Below are 16,906 nucleotides of genomic sequence, written 5' to 3'. Positions count from 1 at the left end.
TCTCTCTTCCTCTTCTCCTCTGTCACTCTCTGTCTGTCTCTCTCTCTCTCTCTCTCGGTCTCTGTCTCTTTCTTTCTATTCTCTCTTTATTCTTTCTCAACATCTGTTTGTTTTATATGCTTGTGTATTACAATTTCCTCTTGATATACAGCTCTCTCTCCTTTTCTATCTCTTGCTTTCTCCCTCTTTCAGTCTCTCCTCTCTCCCTCTATCTTTTCTCCCTTTCTCTCTCTCTCTCTCTCTCCTTCTCTCTCTCCCTCTCTCTCTCTCTCTCCCTCCCTCCCTTCCTCTTCCTCTCCCTCTCCTCTCTCTCTCTCTCTCTCTCTCCCTCTCCCCTCTTTCCATCTCCCTTTCTTTCTCTCTTTCTTTTTCGCACTCAATGACTATGCCCCCTCTCTCACATTTCTGTTAATGTGCTGTTTTGTTCCTATGCATAAATCAACTCCATATGTCTTCCCAAACATCAGGATGCAATGACAACCTTGCATTAATTCCCTTCGCATTTTGTATCAACAAAAGCAGAAACCATTATTTTGCAAAAAAATATTGATATTCCAATTCTCAGGGGGCTATAAATTTGGTCAGACATTATTGAAAGGCGCCTAGATATGAAAATCCCTTGGCTCCTTTAAAGTCCAGGTCCCTGTCCAACCATTTACGAGGTCCTCAAGTGTCATTGAACTCCGTGCTAAAGGATGATAATTGGCAGCCTTTTAGGAGGTGTTATTCAGGGGTGGTATTCTGAAAATGTTGTGAGTTTTAAAAATCTTGTTAGTGAAAGTATGTTTTAGTGTCTTTGGTGGCAAGCCCTGTATAAGCACTTGACATTAAGTTAAAGAGTATTAGTTTTGTTCCATTTTCTTGATTCTAGACTCAAGAATAAAAGCAAGAATATGTGAATCTTGAGGAGCTTTTTCTGAAAAGCAGACAAGGCCGATACATCTTAGCATGAATGCTAGACTTAAAGCCCCTCTAAAATGTTGGGAGCCCCAAAAATTTGATAGCAAAATTTCACTGAAATTGTATCATAATATGAAAGAGGATATCATTTAAGGATTTTCAAAACAAATGTGTTTGAAGTTGAATATTGATAAAAGAATACAAAATTTAGGTTTTTTTGCGGACAACACTTTAGAGGAGCTTGAAGATAGAAGCCAGGAATTGTGAATCTTGAGACACTGCACAAAAGCTTCATTAAGTTCTCTCTCTAAAGAAGATGAGGCCTCCCACATATGGTTGCTATTATCCTCATGGTTTCATAGTGAGTCAATCTTCAGGATGCCGCTGTCCTCGCTGATGATGAGGCCATTGACAAGACAGAAATATCTCCAAAAAGCGAGAGGATGAAGAAAAAAAAGATGGCAGGATGAGATTAAGATTTTATTGGAAATGGTTATAATTACAGGTCTCTGACAGTTTCTTTGTTTGCGTGTTGATCCACCCACTCCGAATGGGGAAGGAAAGAGAGATAGGATCGCTGCTGATGAAGAGGATGATGATGATGATGATGGTGTCAATGAGAATTGATGGCTTCCCGAGGGAGATTTAAAATTTTAAATGATGATGATGATGATGGCGATGTTAAAGATGGTGATGGTGATGATGATGACGATGATGATGAAAATGATGATGATGACAATGATGATGATTATGCTGATGATGAAGATATTAATGACAGGGAATCATGCCCATAATGTATTAATTAGTTATACTGGAAAAAAAACACAAAGATTATAAAGATAAGGGTCACCGCCCTCTTCCCCTACTCCAGATTTCGTGAATGTAAAAAATTGATGATTGATAAGAATCAATAAAAGATGCAATAATAGGAATTATAATAATGATAACAGATAGACAATGATATTTATTTGACATCCGTCACCCTTGTCTAAATCCTTGTCAATTGTAATGGCATGTTTCAGTTAATCATTACAATACATGCCATTTTCTGTGTGGGTGATAACACATGCTCCGAAAGAGGGAAAATAAATTGGTTGGATTTAAAACAAATGCATTATTATCAACTTCAAATTTGAGAATGAACTTTTATCATTTCCATTCGACCCCGGGACCAGGTGACAATGATGTACCACAGAGTGACAGTACATGCCAAAGAAATAAATGTAAAGCCCATCTCTTCTCAGAATGCTTTGTTAGTTTAAGGTCATGAATGTTGTGTGTTGTAGGATTGTGATGATGGGTGTGTGTAGATGGATATAGATGGCAATGGCAATTCACAGTCTTCCAAATGCCTTGAAAGCTTCAATAGCACATATTTACAGATTTTGTTTGTGTATATTCAGCAAGACAAAAAAAAATCCCAATAAAATATTTTATTCCAAGATTATTCTTTAGTTCAAGTGTTATCATCATATGAATATAAAATCCTGTAGTTACAATATTACCAAGAAAATGGACACGTCTTTTAAAAAAAATCTGTAGTTCTAATAATCCCTTCTAGGGTTGGAAAAAAGAGGCCCAATGTAAATCAGTCTCTAAATTTCATCTCTTTATCCTCAAATGCCAAAGTTTAAACAGAAACTCATAGAGGCACATAGAGCATAAACCTCACGATCCCCCCCCCCCCCCCAAAAAAAAAAAAAAAAAAAAAAATTGATAATAATAATAATATTTTTTTAAAGAAGAAGAAAAAAATGAGAGCATTGCCTTGAATTTTTATCAACAACCATCACTTTTAAATGACACATTCTTTCCCTATTATCTTTGCGGTTTGTATCTCTCCCCGAGCTCCCTGGTATGGTCATATTTATGTTCAGGTTGAGATGACTAGCTAGAACACTAAACTAGAACATTCATTTCTAATTTGATGTTGTCAAATAAGTAGGTCCCAAGTGAATGTTCTGATTGATTGATGTTCTGTATGTTGATAAATAGAGGTACTTTTTAATGTTCATCTGCTGTGACGCATATGGAGTGATGGATTTTTGTTTAATTTTGTTTTGTTTGGGGGGGGGGAGGGGGTAGCTACCACTGACCCATATGCCCCCCTTTGTCACACAATGTGGCGTAGCCTAAGTTCACCACTAAAGGGCCCTCTAATTGTGTTCTTCCCTCCCCTTCATAAATTCATCAAAAGATCTCTGATACCTTTTTTGTGTATCACTTTTCCTAGATAATTAACTCCTCTAGATTAGTGTTCCTTGTTTTGAAAAATAGATCTTTCCATATCGATGTTTCTTCAGAATGTGATGTATTAAAGCTTACATTTAAAAGTATTAAACAAAGGTTTCAATCTTGAGTTACTAAAAACAAAACAAAAAAACATCAAATTTACAAGGAGTATGAATAGTTTAGATGTTCTTTGAAACAATGCACTAGGAAAAAGAGATATTTCAATTGGAATTCTAATCGGTACCCTGACTTTTCAGGTATTTTAGCTAAAGTTGTGACTCACCGACTTTTCTTATTATCCCATTTAGAAGCATAGTATAGAATCTTACAGGGGCCCCATCTCCATGGTGTGTTTCTAGGCCAAACATAATGTCTTGTTGGTCCCTCTTTATCTTACTGTGTAAACACACCCTCATGTCATAACCCTATAGACCTACACCAAGACAAAACATCTAAACAAACGTCCAGTGTGTACCTTGACAGCAGATAGCTAAAGCAAACCATCCAATGTTTACCTGAGAGGGCAGTGCAAATGAACGTTGCGCAATATTGACCTGGGGTATATTTTAAAGACAACAGAAAAGACAGGTATTTGTTTTAGTTTCGCGCCTATCTATTACGTCATCCAAGCGCTATATCATATTACCCTTGAATGATCTTGTGCTAGCCTAGCAGTAATTGGTGTACACGATGACACACTTCAACCAGGGTGGTAGATATGCTGAAAGATAAAGTTGAGTTCTGGCCACGCAATAGTATTTGGAAGCATACCGGTACTAACTAGAAGCAATGAGAAAGGGTTGATTATTCATGAACGTACATAGAATTTGTGTACATTGTGAAGTTTTGGAAACACCAATGTAATAAGAAATTGACTGAGTCTTACTGAATTAAAGCACACATATACACCCCACTCAGAAATGGGTATATGTGATGGTGATGGTGGTTATTTTACCTGACTGCTAAGAAAGCATAAATGCTTGTAAGTAAGCAACCAGACGGCCGACGGCTTAAGGTCCTCTCCGAGGGACCTGGTAATGAGGATTCATGCTTTACCAAAGGGCACTAGCGCATCGCCTTGGTTTCGAACCCCAGTCACCAGAGTCACCAGATTACGAGACCACTGCTCTACCGACTGACCTATCGCGCCTCATCCACACACATATGGCATGAAGTTACGTGTTCCAATACTTCTGTTTCTTGTCACATTTCGAATATGAGGGCCTTTGAAGAGCAATGCTTTTCAGTGGTCACGTCCAAATTTTATACAAAGAACAACAACAAATATCACAACTTATTTTCACTTTTCCCAAAACTCAACCTTCTCTTTAAACAAAGGAAGGTGCAATTGCTCAAACACTCCCCTTGGAAACTCGGAGCGACCTCGCAGCTCTGATCGAAGCAATGTCAAAGTGGGAAAACTCCTGTCTCGAAGCATAATTTGCCAAACGCCAACTGACACTTGCAAATCTAATGCAGAGAAGGCTTGATTCATATCTTTGTCTCGCATATTAGCGAGGCTGTGAAGTTTTTGAAGTTGGTTTAAATTTAATCAGTGAATCGCCGGGCAACACTGACCTAGGAAACTGATTGGTGATGCAACTCAAGCGATGATGCAGGCTTCTTGTGTGTGATGTAATTCTGTTTGATGTTCATTGTCTGATAGCTTATTTCTGATTTGGTGTCACTTCATCACATTGGCAAGAAAGTTCTCACTGTTTTGTTTGTCTTCTCTTTCCTTTTCTTATTTTCTTTCCTGTCTCAATTATTCCTTTCCTTTAAAGCCTTCCCTTTTTATTTCACTATTGTGCTTCACCATTGTTCCTGTACTTGTATGCCTCTTTCTCACAAGTATGTACTGTTTTCCCCCTCTATTGTTTGTGACTCTGTCAACCACTTCCGTGCCCGTTCCCCCTCTAGTCTCTGTGTCCTTTCGAGGGGGGGGGGGGTCTCAATCTGCCCCCTCTCTCTCTCTTGCTTCATATTTCCCTCTCTCCCTTTCTCTCTGCATCTCTCCCTCCCTCGATTACTTCCTTTCTCCCTCCCATACTCCTTCCCTTTGCTCTCCTCTTTTCCCTACCCTTCCCCATCTCTCTTTCTCTCTTTCTCTTTCTCTCTCCTTCCCTCTAACTCTCCTTTTCCCCTTATTCATCAAAACTTTCTTCTCAACAACAATAACCTTAACACCTCGCCCCCCCTCCCTTTTAAACACTTAAAAAGACTAATTGACCTCTTTGTTCCTGCAGTGTGAACAAGTCCATGGCCCTGGCTTTACCCTATGAGAGTCACTCTCAATTTCTCTACATTGCCGTTTCCATGGTAACAAAGCCGTCTGCTGAAAGATGCCCTCCCAAAAGTATCCTCCTTTCTTCTTTTTTCTTTACTCAGGGAGATAATGCCAGACAGACACGTGCATCCAGGTCTTCTCTTTAGAGGGATTAAATATGTTAAACATTTGAAGAATGGATGAGGCTTGCATTAACTGAGGGTTGTTTCAATAATTGTCACAAAAAGTGTAGGTTTCTACAGAAAAAAGCTAGAATACAGAACTGTAGCAAGGGGAGGGGAAAGGAGAGTGGGTGGGGGGAGGGAGGAGAGGGGGAGAAAAGCAACAATGTTGGGAGTAAGAAGATATTGACATATCAAATTAAATGCTTCTTCTTCTTTCGTTTAACGTTTGCAGCTGAAACTGATCGGGTCGGAGTCAAAGGTGATGATCAACACAGTTTGTTTCATACTTTGGCGTACTTTAAAAAAAAAAGTTATTTGCAGTGAATTTGATTTGATTTATTTACCAACAGCAATACATTTCATACAATAACTTTACATAAAAATTATACAAGAAGAGAAACTATTGGATGGTAAAAGGGGCCAGATAATAGCACATGAATTAATTCATTAAGTTAGACAAAACCAGGATTAATTTACTGTAGATAAAATGGAGGGCATGTGGCCCCTATGCAGCCCCCCCCCCCCCCCCCCCACCCTCCCCAATAAGCCATGCCATTGATATCAGAAAACTTGCCCTGTCTCAAGTTTGGCAGAACTAATATATCAAATTTTGAAAGCATAAGCACAAAACAAGGAACCTTTTGCCTTATCTTAAGTTTGGCAATGTGTTATCAGTCCTCATGATGCTCAAAGAATATTTCTAAATTTGTATTTTTGGAGCTCTGACCTGAATAGTCTAGCCTGGATTTTTCAACGCATAAACACAACATTTCAAAACCATTACCATGTCGTTAACCCCCTGATTACAAGACTTTCTCATTCATATATGTTTGATGAGGGTCCTGAAGGCATAGTGTTAAGATTGGCAGCTTATTATCAGCCCCCACAGTCACAACTTCCAAGGAATTCTTTTAAGAATTTGTAATATTTCCCCAGGTCCAGGTCTAGCCCGAATGAGCAAGTACAGAAATAAACGCTTAACAAAGTGTAAACAGGATGCAGACGTCCAGATGTTTGCCAAAAAACCAAAAAAAAGTTTGTGAAAAACAGGCTTCTGTGTGTTGTTCGTTTGCCAGGCTTTCTGTACATACAAAAGTGATACCTGTCTTGCCCGATATGTTCATAGGTGATGACAGGTACTCAAGGTCATGGTGGAGATGAAGGTCATTTTTTTCTCCACAAAATGTTGCAGAAATTGTTGAAGTTTGATGTTGCCAAAATAATATGGTGTTTTTGGTTTAACTCTACCCCTTAACTAATGCCAAAGAGGGTTGAAGAAAAGAAAAATTGTTTTTCCTGGCCTGTTTAACACCTGCTTGCTCTCCCCATCTGCATCCTTCTCTCTGCGCCCTCTCTGCCCCCTCTCTGCATTCCCCCTCTCCCCCTCCCTTTTCCCTATCTCATTCTATGTTTGTAGATTTTAGAGCATATGTAGTATTTGCAGATTTTAGAGCATATTTAATAATCTTATTTTGTTTTATATTATGCTTTACTGCACATTGCATGTAACACTAATGGAAATTATGTTTTCACCTCATAAAACAGGTACAATTGATATAAACTTGGAGCTTGATCGTTCAAAGATAATTCGCACATAATGACGAGGCATCTGTAAGAAGCCTCTTAAATTGTATATGAATTTTTTTTTTCTAACGTATTTGTTTGTCTCCCTCTCTTGGTTTGTAGGAAGATAAGAACTTGACCATCCATCTCATTGGTGCCTTCTTCTGTTTCCTCTTCGGGGTCATGTACGGCTTCATGCATGCATGGCTCTCCTTCCAAGGGTGGTCGAAGATCACCAATCCATATGTGTGCATTCTAAGACTAGCTTTAGCGTCGTTTGGAGCTGCAGATTTAGTAATGGGTATCCTTTCTGAAGTAGTTAAATATGTATGTATTCTAATAGTCTTTTAAGTGTTGTTGGTGGTCGACGATCACCAATCCATATGTGTGCATTCTAAGACTAGCTTTAGCCTCGTTTGGAGCTGCAGATTTAGCAATGGGTATCCTTTCTGAAGTAGTGAAATATGTATGCACTCTATATTTAGTCTTAGCTTGGTTGACGATCACCAATCCATATGTGTGCATTCTAAAACTAGCTTTACCATCGTTTGGAGCTGCAGATTTAGTAATGGGTATCCTTTTATTAATCTGAAGTACATGTAGGTACACATGTATGCATTCTAGTTGTTCATAAATGTTGGTGGTTGATGATCCCCAATCCATATGTGTGCATTCTAAGACTAGCTTTAGCGTCGTTTGGAGCTGCATACTTAGTAATGGGTATCCTTTTTCAAATCTGAAGTAGTTACTGTATGCATTCTAGTGGTTTTTTAAGTGTTGGTGGTCGACGATCACCAATCCATACTTGTGCATTCTAAGACTAGCATTAGTATCGTTTGGAGCTGCAGATTTAGTAATGGATATCCTTTCATTAATCTAAAGAAGTTACATATGTTGGAGTGGTCTACGATCACCAATCCATTGGTGTGCATTCTAAGACTAGCTTTAGCATCGTTTGGAGCTGCAGATTTAGCAATGGGTATCCTTTCTGAAGTAGTGACATATGTATGCATTCTATATTTAGTCTTAGCATGGTCGACGATCACCAATCCATATGTGTGCATTCTAAGACTAGCTTTAGCATCGTTTGGAGCTGCAGATTTAGCAATGGGTATCCTGTCATTAATTTAAAGTAGTTATATATGTTGGCGTGGTCGACGATCACCAATCCATATGTGTGCATTCTAAGACTAGCTTTAGCATCGTTTGGAGCTGCAGATTTAGCAATGGGTATCCTTTCATTAATCTAAAGTAGTCATATATGTTGGCGTGGTCGATGATCACCAATCCATATGTGTGCAGTCTAAGACTAGCTTTAGCCTCGTTTGGAGCTGCAGATTTAGCAATGGGTATCCTTTCTGAAGTAGTGAAATATGTATGCACTCTATATTTAGTCTTAGCTTGGTTGACGATCACCAATCCATATGTGTGCATTCTAAAACTAGCTTTACCATCGTTTGGAGCTGCAGATTTAGTAATGGGTATCCTTTTATTAATCTGAAGTACATGTAGGTACACATGTATGCATTCTAGTTGTTCATAAATGTTGGTGGTTGATGATCCCCAATCCATATGTGTGCATTCTAAGACTAGCTTTAGCGTCGTTTGGAGCTGCATACTTAGTAATGGGTATCCTTTTACAAATCTGAAGTAGTTACTGTATGCATTCTAGTGGTTTTTTAAGTGTTGGTGGTCGACGATCACCAATCCATACTTGTGCATTCTAAGACTAGCATTAGTATCGTTTGGAGCTGCAGATTTAGTAATGGATATCCTTTCATTAATCTAAAGAAGTTACATATGTTGGAGTGGTCTACGATCACCAATCCATATGTGTGCATTCTAAGACTAGCTTTAGCATCGTTTGGAGCTGCAGATTTAGCAATGGGTATCCTTTCTGAAGTAGTGACATATGTATGCATTCTATATTTAGTCTTAGCATGGTCGACGATCACCAATCCATATGTGTGCATTCTAAGACTAGCTTTAGCATCGTTTGGAGCTGCAGATTTAGCAATGGGTATCCTGTCATTAATTTAAAGTAGTTATATATGTTGGCGTGGTCGACGATCACCAATCCATATGTGTGCATTCTAAGACTAGCTTTAGCATCGTTTGGAGCTGCAGATTTAGCAATGGGTATCCTTTCATTAATCTAAAGTAGTCATATATGTTGGCGTGGTCGATGATCACCAATCCATATGTGTGCAGTCTAAGACTAGCTTTAGCATCGTTTGGAGCTGCAGATTTAGCAATGGGTATCCTTTCATTAATTTAAATTAGTTATATATGTTGGCGTGGTCGACGATCACCAATCCATATGTGTGCATTCTAAGACTAGCTTTAGCATCGTTTGGAGCTGCAGATTTAACAATGGGTATCCTTTTATTAATCTAAAGTAGTTATATATGTTGGCGTGGTCGATGATCACCAATCCATATGTGTGCAGTCTAAGACTAGCTTTAGCATCGTTTGGAGTTGCAGATTTAGCAATGGGTATCCTTTCATTAATCTAAAGTAGTTATATATGTTGGCGTGGTCGACGATCACCAATCCATATGTGTGCATTCTAAGACTAGCTTTAGCATCGTTTGGAGCTGCAGATTTAGCAATGGGTATCCTTTCATTATTCTAAAGTAGTTACATATGTTGGCGTGGTCGACGATCACCAATCCACATGTGTGCATTTTAAGACTAGCTTTAGCGTCGTTTTCAGCTGCAGATTTAGCAATGGGTATCCTTTCATTAATCTAAAGTAGTTACATATGTTGGCGTGGTCGACGATCACCAATCCATATGTGTGCATTCTCAGACTAGCTATAGCGTCGTTTTCAGCTGCAGATTTAGTAATTGGTATACTTTCATTAATCTGAAGTAGTTACATATGTATGCATTCAAGTGGTTTTTTAGTGTTGGTGGTGGGGGAGGGGCACTGCTTTCGATATGTAAGCATTCTAAAACTAGCTTTAGCATTGTTTTCAGCTGCAGATTTAAGCAAAAGTAGTTACAGTGTGAAAATGTGCATATGAAGACCATTTCACTGGGTTATGAAATTTGGCCATTATACATGTAGGCAGGTGGACTTAAAGTGTTGATTATGTTAGCAACGGTTTCCATATATGTATGCAATGTAAGACTAGCTTTAGCGTCATTTTCAGCTGCCAATTTAGTGATGTTATTCTAAATGTCAAGTCCAATCCCCTTGATATGCTTTCATCTATAAAATCGAAATGCATTTCTATGTTTTGTCACTACAAGTCATGTTCCGATTCCACTCATTAAGAAGTCTTCCCTCTTGCGCTCGCTCGCTTGAAGGAGACAGAGCGTGACTACAAAACCTCTGAATGTGATTACCGTTTCTTTTGACTTTGGTTCATCCGGGCAAACTCCCCTGCATCCCTTGCGTGCGTCCGCGGACTTTAGCGTGGGTACGTTCCAACCCCCCAGGGGTGTCAGCCCGTCTGTGAAAAGTTCTCGCTCTCTTCCTCTTCCCCATCCTTTCCAAACATATTCATTTCAATCCCATGTGCTCTCTAAACTCCCATTAAACACCGAGAGAGATCGAGAGAGAGAGAAAAAAATTGGCCTATTTTTACTTTCCCACCATATTGCCTTTTTTTGTTTTGTTGGTAAATGTGCATTTTATGAGAATTAATCCAGCATTAATGTACTCTTACTGAATTGAATCAAGATGTGTCAGTAGAAGGTTAACAAATGAAAGGGGAAGTTAGGTATTTTGAATGGTGAGGGATCGATGAAAGGATGCGTTTTGGGTTAGCAAATTATTCATCAAATTGAATTCATCTGTTTTGCTTTAAATGTCACGCATGCATACATAAATGTTGTTAAATTCCACTTTTCGTCTGTGAAGAGGGGGAAAGGTGTTAATGTTTTGTAGAACTTAACTTTCTGGCAATCAGCAGATAAAATACACCAAAAAGCTTTGTGACATGAATATTTAATTTGATGTTCAAACAAAACTATTACGAGTACAAGGTTATAACTTGTATCAACGCAAGTCATTCATCACATTTAACATCATAAATTGATATATGCCAATATCTACCAAGCTTTGCACCGAGTTGTGAAGGTTGAATGTTAGAAAAATGGAAATGATTGTTTGTTTGATTTATTGATTTTTATTCGCCAAGCTTCCAACATACAACAATATACAATAATAACAGATCAAAATTAAGTCAGCTTGAACAGGATAACCCACGAAAGCTCAAGCTTATTTCCCCCAAAACATAGATAAAAAACTATCCCAGACATGTAGTGACATGGGTAAGGTTTGAGTCACTCTTATTGTATGACTCTGTTTTAATGAATGAGAGCGGAGAAATATGTTTTGCCAGTCTAACAGAATTTATTATGAATACAACATTATTTACTGAACAAACAAATGCTGTCTCCTCTCTCCCTTCTTCCTCTCTCTCTCCCTCTCTCTCTCCCTCTCTCTCTCTCTCTCTCTCTCTCCCTCTCTCTGTTCTGAATGTTCCGTAATACGGTAGTGAGAAACTATATCCCAGACAGAACACGCTCTTGACGAATGAATTATCAATATCACATTTTCTCATTTATGCTAAATTGGGCGTGGGTTATTCGGCGGCGCAGCTCATCCTTTTACTCATTTCTCCTCGAAAATCATTCCTGCGTGTCAAATTAATGTTCAAAGTCGCACTTCTGGGAGTTCGCGGGATGAAGGATTTTTCCAATTGTTCGATCGGTATCTCCAGGAAATGGAGAGGCCCTGCTGAAGATGTGTTATGCCGTTTCCGACAAGAAGTTAGAAGACACCGCTCTATGACTGTCTCATTTAATTCAGCCCATCCGTACTTGTTTTCTAATTATTTCATTCAAAAGAATTGCAACGTGATGTTCAAATGGAAGCTCTGTATGTTACCTCCCAGAAGACTTCATCATGTTAGTCACATCATCACATCATTTTTTTTTCTTTCTGAATGATTGTGTCTAACTTCTCTACATTTGCCACTCTCAAATAACCAAGGCAACATACATGGATACCAGGGAGAAAGAAATCTTTTTTTTTTTACTTGAAGCCCAGGCAATGATATCATTCAGCGCCTCACATCCTTAGAAAAGAGAGCTTTTCAAAACCAATCATTTATATTTCTAACAAAATAAATGGATACCGGGGAGAAAGAAATCCTTTTTTTATTCTTGAAGCCCAGGCAATGATATTATTCAGCGCCTCACATCCTTAGAAAAGAGAGCTTTTCAAAACCAATCATTAATATTTCTAACAAAATAAATGGATACCGGGGAGAAAGAAATCCTTTTTTTTTATTCTTGAAGCCCAGGCAATGATATCATTCAGCGCCTCACATCCTTAGAAAAGAGAGCTTTTCAAAACTAATCATTAATATTTCTAACAAAATAAATGGATACCAGGGAGAAAGAAATTCCATGATCTTGACTTGAAGCTTAGGCAATGATATCATTCAACGCCTCACATCCTTAGAAAAGAGAGCTTTTCAAAACCAATCATTAATATTTCTAACAAAATAAATGGATACCAGGGAGAAGGAAATTCCTTGACCTTGACTTGAAGCTAAGGCAGCTCCTCACATCCTTAGAAAAGAGAACTTTTCAAAACCAACCCTTTATATTTCGAACACAAACTAAAAATGCCTAAAATATATAATTCAGTATCTTGCATCCTTAAAAAAAGGAAAATTTGTAAATCCAATTATTAATTGGAATTTCCGAATGGACCAATAAATTAATCTGAAGCTGATCTAATTGTAACACAAACTAAAAATGCCTATGGAATCTGGATACAGGATACTGTCCACGGTACTTTAAGATAACTTTTATCCATGTTACATAATTAGGCCTGTCTCTTTCTTGTATAATTTACCCTTTTCTATAGATGTATACAGCCAACCTGCTTCAGCGACTACCTGTATAGAAAGACCACCTGTGTTGAAATTTCCTTCAATAATGAATTATCAACAAATGTAAATTCTGTAGATGTTGACTAGGATTTGTACATCCCTTGGGAGACCAATGCCAGTAAATGGTGAGAGCAAACAGTGGCATGAACGGCCTGCCATAGTTAATTCCAACTTAAAGTCAATCTTAGTCATCGTTGGACTTTAACGAATGAAGTCCCTGGATATCCCTTTAAAAGCTGCCCTGCTCCGTGATAACATTTCAAAAGTGCTCAACAGGAATCACTAACAGCTTGGAGAACTTTTAAATTCAAATCAACTTTGCTGTGCCAGTTCCGATAATTGAAAAGTTGATGATGTTTAGTCTTCCAATTCAAACCCTTGTTAACTCATGATGAAGTCACTCTCTAATGTTTCTTCAAAGTTTGTCACACGTAGGCGTTGTACAGTTTCTGTTCACCTTAAAAAGTTCATGTACCTTGTGTGAAGATAACAAAATCTGATTTATGGTGCAGACTTCCTGATTCATCGCTTTGGACTGAATCAGGTGAAAAAAGTTAGTAAGAAAAATGTCTGAGAAGTAAGAAAAATGTCTGGGAAGTTAGACTGTGCGTAGGTGATGGTAGTGTCTTGAAATGAACTTGGTTGGAATGTTTCCACAGGCAGCTCATAGTCTGCTGGGCACAGACCCTTGTCATTTTTAGTGCATGACATAGTATCTGAACTATGAGACTATGCTGACCGCTAAGTCTACTGCACACCATAGCTAGACTCTGTGTGTAGCTCACGGATCCAGAGACTGACAGAGTTAGGCTCTGCTCAAGACTTTGTGAAATCGTGTTTAAGTTTCAAATAAGAGCCTGTGCCTGCAGACTAGGCAGTTTACTCTGGGGAATTCCCCTTGGGTAGATGACATCATCGATAGTGACATGAGTAAGGTTTGAGTCACTCCTGGCAAATCATATGATGCTGATTTTAATGAATGAGAGCAGATAAAGAAGAGATATGTTTCTGCCAGTCCAACAGAAGTCATCATATAAATACTATACTTACAGACCTAAAACTGTCTCTCCTCTCTTCCTTCTTGCTTTCTCTCTCTCCCCCTCTCTGTCTCTTTCTCTCTCTCTCGCCCTCCCTCTATTTCTCCCCCTCTTTCTTTTTTTCTCTCTCTCTTTATCTCTCTCTCTCTCTCTCTCTCTCTCTCTCTCTCTCTCTCAGTTTCTCTCTACCTCTGATACTTTGGCAAATTATAGGATGCTGATTTTGATCAGTAAATGCAGAGAGTCAGGAATATGTTCCTGCCTTTTCCAGGACTTCATCATCGTGGTTGATAACAGCATAACAGACCAAAATCTTTCTGCCTGTGTCTATCCCCCTCTTTCTTTCTCTGTCTCCCCCCCCCCCCCCTCTTACTCTTTATTTTTCTGTATGTTTCCATTTATATTTCTCTCTCAAGCTATCTATTTATCTGTCTATCTAATCCTTTTTATGTCTCTTTCTCTCTCTCTCCCTCTCTCCCTCTGTATTCATTTTTGTACCTCTTTTGATTTGTTTTTCTTCTCAATTATTTACCTATTTCCTTGTATATCTTTTCCCTCTCTCTTGGTATGGGGGCTTGGGGAGGGGCTACAGCCCCACAATTTTTTAATTTACCATCATTCAAACAATTGTTGCTTCATAGTCAAGCAGCAAGGTACCCTATTTGTAACTTTGGTATCTCATTCAGTATTCTTTCATGGCAAAATAACGTTTCCATTTTTATTTCTCAAATGTCAAAAATGTTTGCTAGCTCACTTGTAGAATTTGCATTATGAAAAATTATTTTCAACCCCTGTTGAAATTGTACTTTATGCCTATGATCTGCATACACTATCAATTCATTATTTCAATGCCAACAATAACATTAAGTACTTAATGGCTGAAATTTTGATGAGAAATAGTCATTCTTTCATTACAATAATTATTCGAAGGTCAAGTGCTTTTTTGTAAACTTACTAAGCAATCTCCTAAAACTCACCATCTACATTCTTTCATCGTGATGAGGTCATCCCCAGGGGTCGCTGCACTTTCACACACTTTCGACATGAAATTTTTGGCTTCCCCATCGAGGTGTACTTTGAGCTCAATTTTCTGGCTGTCAGAGCAATCTGCCGGGGAAACATTGACCGTTTTCCGCAACCCGATATGGACAGCTCTTGCACAGAGAGAGAAAAAGCAAATCACCATTCTTCGCTTGAAATGCGTGGTGACAGCCTACCCCTTAAGAACTCATTTAGGTCTTGTCAACCGCAAATGATGCGCCCTTAAGTCTTTATCGATACCAAGAAAGGATTATTTCGATGTGCACGCATGTTATTTTACTTTTTTAAAGACTTTGTATGTTTAGAATCAGAGAAGACAGCTCGCCCCCTGATAGCTAACTGTAAATATTTCCATCAACCCAATAAGCAAATTATCCTAATTTTGTATAGATACCGAGAAAAGAATACTGCTCTGCACGCATGCTATTGTTTGTAAAGACTGTTAGACAAGAGAACACACCCCCTACTAGCTCGTGATGAAAGTTTTCATCAGCTGTTTCTAAAGACTGATTATGTTTAAAATCTGAGAAGACAGGGCCCCCCCCCCCTAAGAGCTCACTTTTAAATTTTCATCAGCTATTGGCAGTTGTTACTTGTTGCTATGTTGGGCAAGCTTTCAGGCTTCTAAGAACAACCTTTGTTAAAGAAGTATGCATACATTTTGAATATGTTAGTAAACCGGTCCTCAAGCCATTGTCGGTTTTGGTGATGACTGTGAAAAGTTTTTGTAAATATGAATCAATATTAGTTTGTGCTGGCATCCAAGGGCTTAAAGGGACCATTAAGGCGGTGGACTCTGGACGGAGAGTGTCGAGTGAGTTCCTTTTTGGCTCGGGGAACGAACAAAAGGGAACCAGAAATCAATACCTTCCTCCAAAAACTTTGATGGAAAGATGGAAGTTCGTGGGATAATTGTTTAGGAGTCCCAACGACGTTGCAAACTCACGACCCCAAATTGATCCTGTCATGATGCCGGTGAAGTTCTTGAGAGAAAAGTCGTTGACTCATGAATTATTATCTAGCAATGTTCACACGAGGGCGTCATAGATTTAAAGTTAACTTTGCAAAACATCAACGTTTTGAAAGTACAACCATCTATTACAATGATGGAGGTTCACACAGAACTGAAACACTGCATGCTTCAACTTATGAACTGCAAGCCGGCAAGCAGTAACAACTACAGGCTACCGAACTTCAAAGTTAATTGCATCTGTACGGCACATAAAATCCCTCTTCCCTGCCATCTGTAGACATTGCATCAGCCATGAATTTCCTTGTGGTTTATAACTTCAAAGAATCATAAATTTTCAAAACCATGTGTGCATCGCATGGTCCTTACTTACAAGAAAACTTGAGTTTAAAACCACAAGCTAAACTCTAAGTTTACAGGCCCTCGTATGAACCTTCCTATTAGGTGGATGAAGAGCAGAGAAACTGTTAATCACGTTTTTTGTTTGCAAACTATATTTATCAATCTTATAAGGGAGATGGCTACAGCTGCGACAGGCTTCAGAGAATTTCTGGGATTGTGGTTTGGGCCAAGATTTTTGTTCGATTACAGAGATTTTCCTGATGACAGAGGGCATCAGTTTCATCTTGAAATCAATTGAGACTTTTCTTGTTCTTTGTACTGTGGCTTCTTGACTCATGTGTCATTTTTTTGTATCTGTATTTTATCAAAAAGTTCACACCCCTGCATTCTCTTTTCTCGATCACATTCTTTATCTATTTCTCCATCTTTTGTCATTGCACTTTTCTCTCTCT

At 38.6% G+C, this 16,906-nt stretch overlaps 1 protein-coding gene across 2 annotated transcripts in view; it reads left to right on the top strand.

Annotated features, from left to right (window-relative positions):
• Window positions 1-16,906, top strand: part of LOC100892870 (DNA damage-regulated autophagy modulator protein 1) — an 81,467-nt gene that overhangs the window by 42,225 nt on the left and 22,336 nt on the right. Inside the window, exons 6-7 of one of the 2 annotated variants that reach the window (XM_011672191.2) lie at window positions 5,816-5,842; window positions 7,270-7,447. In XM_011672191.2, coding sequence (XP_011670493.1) covers window positions 5,816-5,842; window positions 7,270-7,447 — 205 coding nt within the window. The remainder of the gene's footprint in view (window positions 1-5,815; window positions 5,843-7,269; window positions 7,448-16,906) is intronic. The other variant, XM_003725305.3, reaches the window with a different exon arrangement.

This window comes from Strongylocentrotus purpuratus, unplaced genomic scaffold, assembly GCF_000002235.5.
Source record: "Strongylocentrotus purpuratus isolate Spur 01 unplaced genomic scaffold, Spur_5.0 spur5_scaffold_18, whole genome shotgun sequence".
NCBI lineage: Eukaryota > Metazoa > Echinodermata > Echinoidea > Camarodonta > Strongylocentrotidae > Strongylocentrotus > Strongylocentrotus purpuratus.
Note: the sequence above shows the minus strand (reverse complement) of the source record. Positions and strands in the feature narration are given on the sequence as shown.